We start from the raw sequence: 11,187 nt of genomic DNA, 5'->3' as shown, positions 1-11,187 counted from the left end.
TTCCCCGGCCCAACTGGCCAAGGCTCAGCTGGGGCCAAGGGTTAGGGGAGGAAAGACACAAGTAGGCTCAGTGCACTCCTTAAATAAAGCAACTAGGATTATTTCTTGCTAGAATCATTTTTGATTGTGAGAGCTCAGTTCCAGGAACTCAGTTGTGTTACCTCTAGGTTTATTACTCATGTATAATGTTGGATATATAATGTGGATAATAATACTACTACTTTTTGCTTTATGGCTAATAACTATCAGTATAACTATGGGCTAGAGAAAACTAATCTGAATATTTTCTACTATACTAGCAGCTGATTTTCATTGCTCCTACTACTTACCAATGCCCCCTTCCCTAGAATTCCTCAAAAAAAATCCTTTCAAGAGAAGGCCAAAAGAAAATTTGCTCTTATTCAAGAGCTTGGATCAGATTTGGGAAATGTGACAGCTCAAACACACCCACCCAAGGAATGCTCTGAAGAGCAGGTAAGCAGAGGCTACCCGCCATGGAGGCTCCAGGGAGAGCGATGGAGCGATTGACCCCCCAGCCAGGGAGTGGGTGCCTTTGCTTTAGACCAGACGGCCATAGGAGCTCCGTGTAACGACCACTGGGGTAACTGCTGGTCCCAGACAAAGAAATGCAGACTTACAACAGGACAAAACTAGTTTTATGGGTACACTGATTGTGTATGTGTTAGCTCTGGTTTGATGCTATGAACCTATGACGCTAATAGATAGCATTTTTGATTTATGGAACTATATTAGGCATTAGCATATTGTTTGTTATAATTTATTAGGGTTTAAGCACATTGATGGAACACGATGTGAATTCCAAATCCTGTACAATTTCAAATGACTTCAGATAAGCAAACGTCATGTTAAGCATTAAACCCTTCACATGAGGAGTGCCTAAAAAAAAAAAAAAATGTTCAGAGGACTCTGACATGAAGTGAAGTGTGTGCAGCTGCACCAGTCCATAATCTGACTCGAGCACAAACTCGGGCTCAGCAATGCTCTTGGCCATGTTTACTCAGACACTTAGCAAAGAGTTTCTCCCTGTTCTAACCATTCATCTCCTGCTTGCCCTGTCTGCTCTTAACATATCTGAACCAACATGCCAGGAAAGACCAGAAGGAAAATTCAGGTAACTTCATATCTATCGGATTCATATCCTTCAGTTCTTACAAATTTTCTTCTGCCGTAGAGTCCCTTATGGTCCCTGCTCTTCAGCTTGCTGGGAATGCAAAGATCTGTGAATGGCACCATCAAGCCTTGTCGTCTTATTTGTGCAGGTAGGCATCAAGCCAGAGCTCTCCCGAATTCTTCAGAGAGCTGAGAGAGAGAAAAAGAGAGCATAAGAGGCCACATTGTGCAGTTGCGTAGGGGAGTGTTGGTGGGGACAAGGGAACCGAGGGCTCTGTGTGTTGACTTGTAAGAGGAGAACAAGCCAGCTCTTGTTCTTGGGCTTCCAGCCTCTCCTACACCCTTCTGCAATGTTTTGCCCGCGTGGTGTTACTTACTGCACGATGTCTGCCAAAGCCGTGAGCAGCGGCTTACACTGGTACTCGATGCCGTGTTTGGCACACAAGGACTTCACCAGAGGAGCCACCTTCCAGTAGTTGTGTCTTGGCATGGTGGGGAACAGGCTGTGAACAGGAGACAGACAAGCTCTCTTTAGGGTCGTCGGTCTTTTTAAAGACAAACTCATTGGTGCCCCTCAACTATTTGTAGAATTCAGAAGAATAGGGGAAAAAAAAAAAAAAAAAAAGAAAATAAAAAAAAAATTTTTAAAAGAGGGAGGAAAATTCTCTCTCAGGGTGTGTACTCACTGGTGTTCGATCTGGAAGTTCAGGTGCCCAGTAAACCAGTCATTGAACAGGGACTGCTCAACATTGCATGTTGCCTGGAGCTGCAGGAGGGGGAAGGAAAGCGAAGTCAGCACAGGCTGGTGGCTGCAGCCTTCCTCCTTTGTCTAAAGAGCACAGCTTTGGTCTGTATTTTCTTTTAACCTAAACTGAGCTACCTCGAGCCAGGGATCATAATCCTCCTTCAGCTTTGTGGAGCAGCAGAGGTACGTAGAGTGGCTAACAGGGACCAGGGTAAAACCGGGAGTTGGCTCTGTGCTCCTGGGAATGCCTGTGAACAGTCAAAAGTTCCTCCTGGGTGCTCTCAGACCTACGTCTGCAGAAAAAGCAGAGATGGCAGGGTACTGCTGTGATGGTCAGGCTTTGCTGCTGGTCTCCAGGACGTCTCTCTGGGAACACCACACTGGTGTACCACTGGTGTGAAATTGCTCAGCAGGACACCGACTTCCACCTCTGCATAAGCAGGAAAGGTCCGAGACAGAACGATGCGGTGAGGAGGTGGGTATGTTGAGGAAATAGAGCTGGGACCTAGCTTTGAGTTAAGATTGCCCAGGAATGTGCTCTCCTCCTTTATTAACCGATTGTCCTCCTTTATTAACCGATTGTCCTCCTTTACCATAACTGGATGCTGCTACCCTACTCATCTTCGCTTCCCAGTTCCCAGCAGGTTTTCACCCTTAATGCAACAGAGGACTCGCTTGTCTTACGGTTGGAATTTGTACCTGTATGGCCACAATTCTTCAGAATGGAAAATATTTTTACCTGAGTAGACACCCAGTCCAAGTTGTTGTCATAGTAAATATCCATAGGGATATGGTTCATCTGGGAAATCCAGACGAACCAGCTGCTCTCCATCATCCTGCGCAATCAGAGAAGAGGCCAGAATTCAGTAGCAGGTCAGCACGTCAGTGGTGAGCTGTTGAAATCACAGCATAGCCGGGCTGACAAACACGCGGCTGAGCACCAGCCTTGCGAAGCCAGCACCCGGAGGAACTTTCAAAACCTGGAAGTTTCATCCTTCCTTATGAAACTCAGGATTATTTAATATGCTTTGTTAGGAAACTGATGCAGCCTGGTATTCATCTGGTTTTATCTGTAGCCAAGGACCAAACTGGTTGGAATCAGTAAAATCAAAGTGGAGAATGTATTGATGCTGCTGGATGATGCCTGGGCATTTGCAAGCCCGGGCTAAGCTGTGTCTGTTAAACGTTCTCTTTCTCTAACCAGTAGCAGACCCAACACCCAAAGCACCAAATGTTACGTAAGGTAAATATTTCCCGATTTGGTCAGCACTCGGTGAAGTCTCTTTGCTGCCAGAGCCAATGAGGTGACATAAAACTTGAACTGGCAATTACACAGAAGAGTCTTCATTTAACTTTATGGAATTAAAAAGCTAAGCAAAAAATGAGATGGTAAAGGAGAACATGGAAGGAGAAGCAAAGGCAGAAAAAGGCAAGCAGGCACAGATGGAAAGAACATGTAGAGAAAGGCTGAAGAACCTTCTAAAGAGATATCACCTGAATATAAGATAATACGCCAGGAGACTCTTTATTTCTAGTAGTGATCCATAAATATAAAAGAATCTGATGTAGAAGGTCATCATCCAGGCCAAGTCCTACGAAAACCAGAGAAAACAAGAAAAAAAAATTATTATAAATTACATTTGCTGAAATCTTTTTCGAAGCTTCACGTTGTATGTACAAGAAAACAATCTACATTCAGCTTCTGCAGGTTCATCTGGAGCAATCCAAGCTAACAGAAGCTGACAACTTTCTTTTCATGGTTTGTTATAATAGAGATGAATCTGAGCATGCAAATGACTATGCGTTCAGAAACAACAGTTGAAGACTTGTATCAGATCATTGCCCAGGACTCCACATCAAACCAACGATCTCATTTTGGCTGGGGGTTGCTCTGTCCTCCTGTTACACATAACACACCCCAGGCAAGGAAGAATGAAGCATTCATTCTGGCTGCCTGGCATAGGAAATAACGCCAAGTATGTGCACACTGCTAACGAATCAAGGACAACAGCTCCTATAAATCCACACCCTCCTGCTCCCGACCACTCCAGACCTTCCCATTTGCTCCCAACCCCAAGATGTTAGTTTCCAGCCCTTTATCATTGAGCTGGGGAACATGATGGGTTTAGCAGAAAGTATGCAGAGCCACTGGAATTACTGCACCAAACTGATTGTCGTATTAGACCCAACTGTGTCCCACCGCAGGGACCGAGCTCCACGTCCAGAAGAAAGGCTGAAGGCCCCCAGCTGCCCCCTTCCTGACAGCAGTACTCACCGCCCAGTACCTTTTTGTGCATGCAATGTAAAACGTGTGGCACTGGAAGTAGGTGGGAAACAGGAGCGGAGGAAGAGCTGCAAGGGAGAAATCACGATCACTGGTGATGTCATGGACTCAATGACATAATCAAACTGGCAGTAAAGGACCCCTGAACAGCTACTCAATATGGAAATATTCTGAGAAGTTTTAGGGCTGCAGAATTTTTTTTTATTATATCAGTGTGCATCGAAGCAGACAAGCAGTCAGCAATCTGAGAACATGCTGACCTCCAGAGGTAAAACAAAGGTAAGACAAGAAGTTCTCTGAAACTTGACGAGAATCCTGAAAAATAAGGACGAGACCCCAGAAACTTAATAATCCTTTCGAGTATCACAGTAAGTACCCACTTGGCAAGAAAGCAGCTGAGTGGTGCTGGTTAAGATGCCATACGGGGCTCTGAGCGACCTGGTGTGGCTGGAGATGTCCCTGCTCATTGTACGGGGTTGGACTGGATGATCTTTGGAGGTTCCTTCCAACCCAAACCATTCTATGATTCTATGACTAGTGCCTCTAAACATTTCTAGCTCTGTCCATTAATCTGATAGTGCTTATAAACCTGAAATTTCATTTTAGGCTTCTAACTGAGGAGCGGCCACAGAGGATTATTTTGAGAAGTGGTTTCCACAGCCCCAGAGCTTATCTGGCTCCCCATTCACTTGGTCAAAACAGATAACTCAGGCTGGAGAGGACCTCAGGGTCTCAGAGCAGCATCAGCTATGAGGTCCAACCAGGTTATTTGGTTGTTTTGTTTTTTTTCCAGTCAGGTTTTCAGCTCCTTCAAAAATTAAATGCAAACTGATTATTATGTTTTTTAGTACAAGCACCTTGGCTCTGCTCAAGTCCTACAGGTCAAAAGTCAGACCTACAAGCCCCATTAGTATCCCTCATGGTATTGCCAGAGAACAGAGATACTCACTGATGAAGAAGTACTTGTGTTGGTGATTGTATGGCATGTATTTTTTCTTTTTGATCCCAAGCTGTGAGAAGAAACCACAACAACAACAAAAAAAAAAAGAAATCGTGGAAACTAAGCAATCTGCACAGGTAACTTGCTTTTTTTCCCCATTCTTTCCTCCCCAAAGGCACTCTTCCTGCACACTTCCCCCAATTCCTACTATTTCCCTCTTGTGTATCTATCCTATGAGTTTACATACATAATACACCTTTTCTATAAATCCTCATTCCATTAATGCAATACAAAACCTTAAGGCATTAAAGTCAAGTCCTTCAGAAATAAACAGCCAAGCAAGCATGAGATTTTTCTCCAGTAAGGAAAAATAAATTAAATAAGTGATTGCTGAAAAGTAGTTCTAGACACACTTATGACGAGCCAAAAGAGAGGTAACAGCTCATAAGAAAAACCTGCGTTGGTATATGGTAGGAAGGAAACTGCTGCACAGACACCAACAGAATGATGTGGTAAAAACTATATCAGAACATTTCATCCATTAAAAGATGGTGTGATCTGTAAGTTACTATAGAAGTAATTTTGGGGGTGGATAAAGGTGAATTTTAACTGATTAATTTCCTTGGTTTTGTGTTCTTACCACATTCATAATTCATTTGGTGAAATATTACATATTTCAAGGCTAAGTTATATTATCAGTCAAAAATAGTTATATGTATTTTCTCCCTTTCGTTTTTTCCCCCTACTTTCTTCTCTGTTTCTGTGCAATTAAATGTCAGCTTCATGATAGCAAAGGTCTTCCAAGGAGAAAAATATTTCCCTGCTGTAGCTGCTCTGACAGGGTCTCAAGAACTGATGAAGTTGTACAACAAGAGGGGTTCAGCGTTGTCTCAGGTTGTCGCTCCTGGACGTGGCCAAGCAGCACAAGCCGAGAACATCCTGTGGGGTCGAATGACTTCTGCCCTCTAAAGTGACCTGCCACCAACCAGCCCTTCAGAGCTCCAGGAACAGCCCTTGGTTATTGACTCCAGCTGTGCTGTCTGCCTTTCCCAGCCAGGCTTCTGCCTTCACCTAGAAGGCGTGGACACGCCAAAGCCACTTGTATCTCTGAGCCTCAGACATTAATATTAAAGTAATAATCCCAGGCCAACTGCAGACACACTTTATATTAATGTTGCCAAGTTAACTAATAATCATTAGTTAATGAGTTGTTCTACGGGGCCATTAAGTCTTTGCTGATGGACTTTCCACCCTATATACGACACACGTACATCATGTCTAATTTATTTACAACTACTTGTCAAGTGTTCAAGACATTTTTAAAGGAACTTAATGTGAAATGTGATGTGCTGACAAAGGCTGAAGAAAATAGACACAGATGAAAGCGATCTTTTTTTGAGAAACTGTCATCACGTCTTCATTTTAGATCTTTATGGCACAGCGTGCTTTTTGTTGACTAGGGTGTTCTTCCCAGTTCCTGGTACGTAAGCGTGCACACACACACTGACCTCCACAGAGAATTTCTTCCCCAGAGTAAACAAGAAAGGGTGCATGTCGATATCAGGATCTTTCTGGACACAGTTGGGTTTGGCGTGGTGCCGGGAGTGCAGAAGGGTCCACCACTTGGCTGATGCTCCCTGTTTTAGCGAAGAACAAAAGTATGACAAGTACAATGCTGGCAGAGCCAGGTTCTCTCCAGTTCCCCTCTCTCACCCAGTGCTGAACACACCATCCTCCACTGAGTCTTCAGAACACATACTTTTACAGGAAACCCATGAAATTTAGGAAGTTTTTCCGGGGTCAGGTACTTACAATCAAATGGCACATCACAAACTTATGCAGCAAGTGGTTCCACTTGGTCCTCCTGAATACTGAAAGATGGCCCAAATCATGTTGTAACCATGAAGCCTGGACCTGGGAGAGGAAAAATAAAACATTAGTAGAGGGGAAAAAAGAGGAATTGACACCAGGTCAGCAGTACACACTTTGAAATATCAAGTTTTATGTCTTGGACAGTGCTCCAAAGTCACCATCAGAAAGGACCTATGAAATCCTGATACTCTGGAGGCTTCCCCTAGAATGTATCTTGCTGAAAAAAATCCCAGACTAGGTTTAGTGGGAGCTCCACACATACAGAATTCCTTCTTTACATCTTCTATAAACATATGCCATGTAGCGGTTGTCTTCTTCTGACAAAGGAGAACGATGCAAAGTAAGGAGATGGAGGACTACAAAACCGCAATATTCGGTGTATGAAAGTTGATGTGAGTCCACGTATACGTGCCGTGGGCTTAGCTGCTTACCTGGGAAATGGTCAGCACCACCAGAGAGGCAATAAAGGGCATCAAGGATGTCCCAAAGTAGAGGAGAATGAGCCAAGCAGCAGTATCCAACAGGAGGATGTGAGCGAGGTGCAGGAAGAAGAAGAGATGGTTTGGCCTCAGAAGTCCCATTTTCTCGACGGTAGCCCGCAATTCCCGGAAGTCTTGCACCAGCATTTTCTGTGGGAAGCAGCAGAGTTACACATTCCCTGTTTCTGGAGGGTAGCACTGCAGCCTCAAAAAGCCAAGGACCACTTTAATGGAGGAAGGAAAGAGCAAAGGATTTGGCCAAATGGGCAAAAGCTGGGCTTGCACACTAGTCAACTTTATCACTGCTCTCCTACAGCTTCTCTGTGGCTTTCCCTGATGAGCAGAGGAGCAAGCAGCAGCCGTCACAGAGCACAGCGTCTGCACCCCCAGCCCCTAAGAGTGTATCTCTGGTGCTTCTTCCATCGTCTTGGCAGGTGGCGCAGGGCTGGGATGGAGGCTGTGTCTGGTGGAAGCTGAGCTGTGTGTGCGTGAGCAGCGTGCCATCTTGTGGTAGGTCTTTGGGATGAAATGATTCCTCTTCTGCCACCAGTTCCAACAGATCAATAAATGTCTTCACTTTACCCTTCCCAAAATTAACAGGGGAGGGTGAAATACCTCTACGAAAAAATGGCACCTACGGGACAGCTGGCCTCAGGCTGGTGAGCACAGAGGAAGGAGGATGGAAGAAGAAATGAGCACGGCACAGGTGCTCGACCAGCCCACCTTCGTCTTTGCCAGCTCTGCAGATGCCTCCCAAGCCCAATTCCTCTTTCTACGCAACCCAACCCACAAAGGAGCTTGCCAGCCCGCTTTCTCAAACCTTTGGGGGAAATGGAGTTTGCACGGAGCACATGCAGGCTCTGGTGCAGGCCAGCTGTGATGGAGAAACAGGCAAGGCATGGCCACAGACGAGTAAGAAGGTTTCCACCTAGACAAGAAGTGTGTCTGAGCCATTCTGGGACCACCAGACTGCTCTGAATTGTGCTTCTGTTTATATAGAGCTGCTATTATATAGAGTTGCTGTGACAAGAAAAATTCATCTTCAGGAATCTCATTCTCAACCACATCATGTGGATTTAGACTAATATTCAGGTATTGTTTCTAAGTAGTAGCACAAAAAAATAGTGAAGAACCTTGATGCCATTGTTCAAGGAGCTATGCCGATACAGAAGAACAAGGTCTAATCTCAGAATATTTTCCCTTTAATCTATCTTTGGTCTGATTTATGAAGATGGACTTACATTTTTAGTGGGCTCAATACTGGGTTGATCTGGTGCCAGCTCCCCGATCTCCAGTGACTTCAAGTACTTGCTCACCAGCCCCTTGTCGACATGGAACGCTACAAAGGCATCCTGCAAATGCACACGGGTGAAGGAGGAGGTGAGAAAAACAAACACTATGGTACTAAACTCCATCTGCTGTGCCCAGCAAGACATCCACTGTGGAGGAACCACAACAACAAAGACAGCTGCTTTCCCTTCCCGTCTCCTCAAGCTGTTGTTGACTTTTCTTTCCTCATGTTTGTCCTATGCTCTTCTTAAATGAGATCTTATTTCAGCTGGCAAACAGAAGAGGTCTTCTTCTGCTACTGCAATTACTACAGGTTTACAAGCTCCATAATACAAAATTGAATTAATTGCCTATAGCAGAGTCTAGTTCCCTTGCCTTCCTTCTTCTCCCTCTTCTCCACCCCCATATCAGTGACTTCTCCATCTCCCTGGGTATCCAGGTGCCCAAAAGACCTTTCCTATTGGCAGATTGGGATCTTCTTTGTTGTGCAATTTGTCAAAAGAGGAAATTGCCCTTTAAATCCAACCACTTAAAAGAAAAAATGCAGTTCTTCTTATTCACTGGGTAGAGAACTCCACTCCCAACTTAACTAAGACAAGACACATTTCATCAATGTTGAGAAGGAAACGAATGCCAGGTCACAGTCCTGGTGAGCTGTTACCGATGTCTCATAAAGATAGGAGCATGGAAAAGCCATGGTGTGATGGCCTCGAGGCAGGGCTGGGGACAGAAAGGATAGGGCGCAGCCAAGCCCAGGAGGAGAGAGCTTGCATTGACAGAGCACCAAGGGGCAGCTGGAGCCCTGGAGCAAACAGGAGGAGCTTGGATGTGCCACAGCTGAGATGGAGCCGAGTCTGGGAATTCCATCTGTAGGGAAGGAACTTCCCCTGAAGATTCTCCAACCATGGAAAATTGGTTTTGTACAGCCAAGCCAGTGCGTTCAACTTACTGATCTGCTTGCATGCCTGCTTTTCACCATCTTGCATCGATTCAATGTCATCATCCTAAACAGAGCAGAATCAGTGCTGTGCTGCATCCCAGCCCCAGAGTTACTCTGGGCAAATGTTTGTTGAGAATGGTTGTGTGACAAAATGAAGTTGTTTAGCTCATCTCTTCAAGCAAGCTGCTGCAGAACTTCTGTCCTCTGTTGTAAAATGACACAGGCTTGGGCAACTGCATGACTAACACCGAGGCATATATGTAACAGGCAGTGGGTTGAAATATCGTGGATGGTCACTATCACTGACGAATCCAAAAATCAGCAAGCACTTTCTCTGCAAAATAATCTGCTGCAAGTACCTGGTTATTTCATAATGTCACACCACTGTCTGCTTTGGAATAAATACGGATTCTGCACATTGTGCCTTGTCGGAGGATGCTGTTGTTATCCAAAAGCAGTGAGCTGATGAAGATTTGTGCGTTCTTCATCATCATCTCTGGAGAAAAATAAAACCCCTTCCTATTAATTTCACTTGCAGCCCTTGAGCTGGAGTTTTATCATATATATCGAAAAAGAGAGAGGGGAAATAACCAACTCATTCTTCCATTTTGGTGCACAGCCTGTTTGATGTGCTTCACACTTGCATGTGAAGACAGTTGAGCTGGTCTCGCACAAAACTGGCTGAAGTCTTGCAGGGCTTAATGATTTGGATCTGTAAGAATCAGCTCAGATCCCAGAAAGAAAATATCTGTGTTTTCCACATTCATCCATTGTCTGGGATATTCCAGCATGCTAAAATGCCAGAAATCTGACAGTACTAACTATAGCAAATGAATGATGGGAAATACGGAATGCAAAGTGTAGGTAATACAGAATTTGAAATTTAAACTTAGTGGACTGAGAATTATTTTAAATAATAATCAAATATCCCTTATATATAGAAGATCAGGAAACTATTTGTCCTGGGATTTTTTTCTTTCAAAATTCACAGCAGACACATCTTCGTACAGATGTTAATTGACCACTATTTTCTACCCTTCCTGCACGTACCAGAAGGTAAGAACTCCAGGGAATTTGCAGATACCTTTCCTAAAGGGCTGTTTCTGGAAGCAGCTGCTCTCGTTGCTGCAGGACTGATGCACTACTTGGGGCAGGTTCCCCACCTCACCCTGGCTGGAAGCAATCACTGCAGCTCACAGCAGCTGCAAAAGCAAGATCAGGAAATCCTAAAGACTTCAGCTTGATAAACAGTTACAGTCTGATTGCCCCACGGGCTAAACCTCTTTATTTGCCTGTTTCCGTAGCATGAGTCTGGAAAGTTTGTACATAACGGTGACCCTACACACCCCCTACTTACCCCCAAGACCCACCAATTCCCAGTGAAGCCATTTCCCAAGTTCTCCCTGCATGGTGCTCGCCCAGTACCAGCCTCCATCTGGCATCTCAAAACCAGCCGGTAGCAAGCGGCCCCACCATCACCCCCCATCCCTGCCCCTCACCGTGGCG

At 44.8% G+C, this 11,187-nt stretch overlaps 1 protein-coding gene across 1 annotated transcript; it reads right to left on the bottom strand.

The window, feature by feature from the left end:
- Nucleotides 1-1,268: 1,268 nt before the first annotated feature.
- LOC104463039 (fatty acid desaturase 1-like) lies at nucleotides 1,269-11,167 on the bottom strand. Its single transcript, XM_010075212.1, has 12 exons — nucleotides 11,039-11,167; nucleotides 8,693-8,803; nucleotides 7,404-7,601; nucleotides 6,913-7,014; nucleotides 6,609-6,737; nucleotides 5,110-5,170; nucleotides 4,152-4,228; nucleotides 3,371-3,468; nucleotides 2,616-2,712; nucleotides 1,818-1,897; nucleotides 1,509-1,634; nucleotides 1,269-1,320 (listed from the first exon to the last, which is right to left on the bottom strand). The coding sequence occupies exons 1-12, from the start codon at nucleotides 11,165-11,167 to the stop codon at nucleotides 1,269-1,271; spliced, it is 1,260 nt and encodes a 419-aa protein (XP_010073514.1).
- Between the last annotated feature and the right edge of the window lie 20 nt (nucleotides 11,168-11,187).

Source organism: Pterocles gutturalis, unplaced genomic scaffold, assembly GCF_000699245.1.
Source record: "Pterocles gutturalis isolate BGI_N339 unplaced genomic scaffold, ASM69924v1 scaffold12807, whole genome shotgun sequence".
NCBI classification, from domain to species: domain Eukaryota; kingdom Metazoa; phylum Chordata; class Aves; order Pterocliformes; family Pteroclidae; genus Pterocles; species Pterocles gutturalis.
The sequence above is the reverse complement of the archived record's forward strand: the minus strand, read 5'-3'. Positions and strand labels throughout refer to the sequence as shown.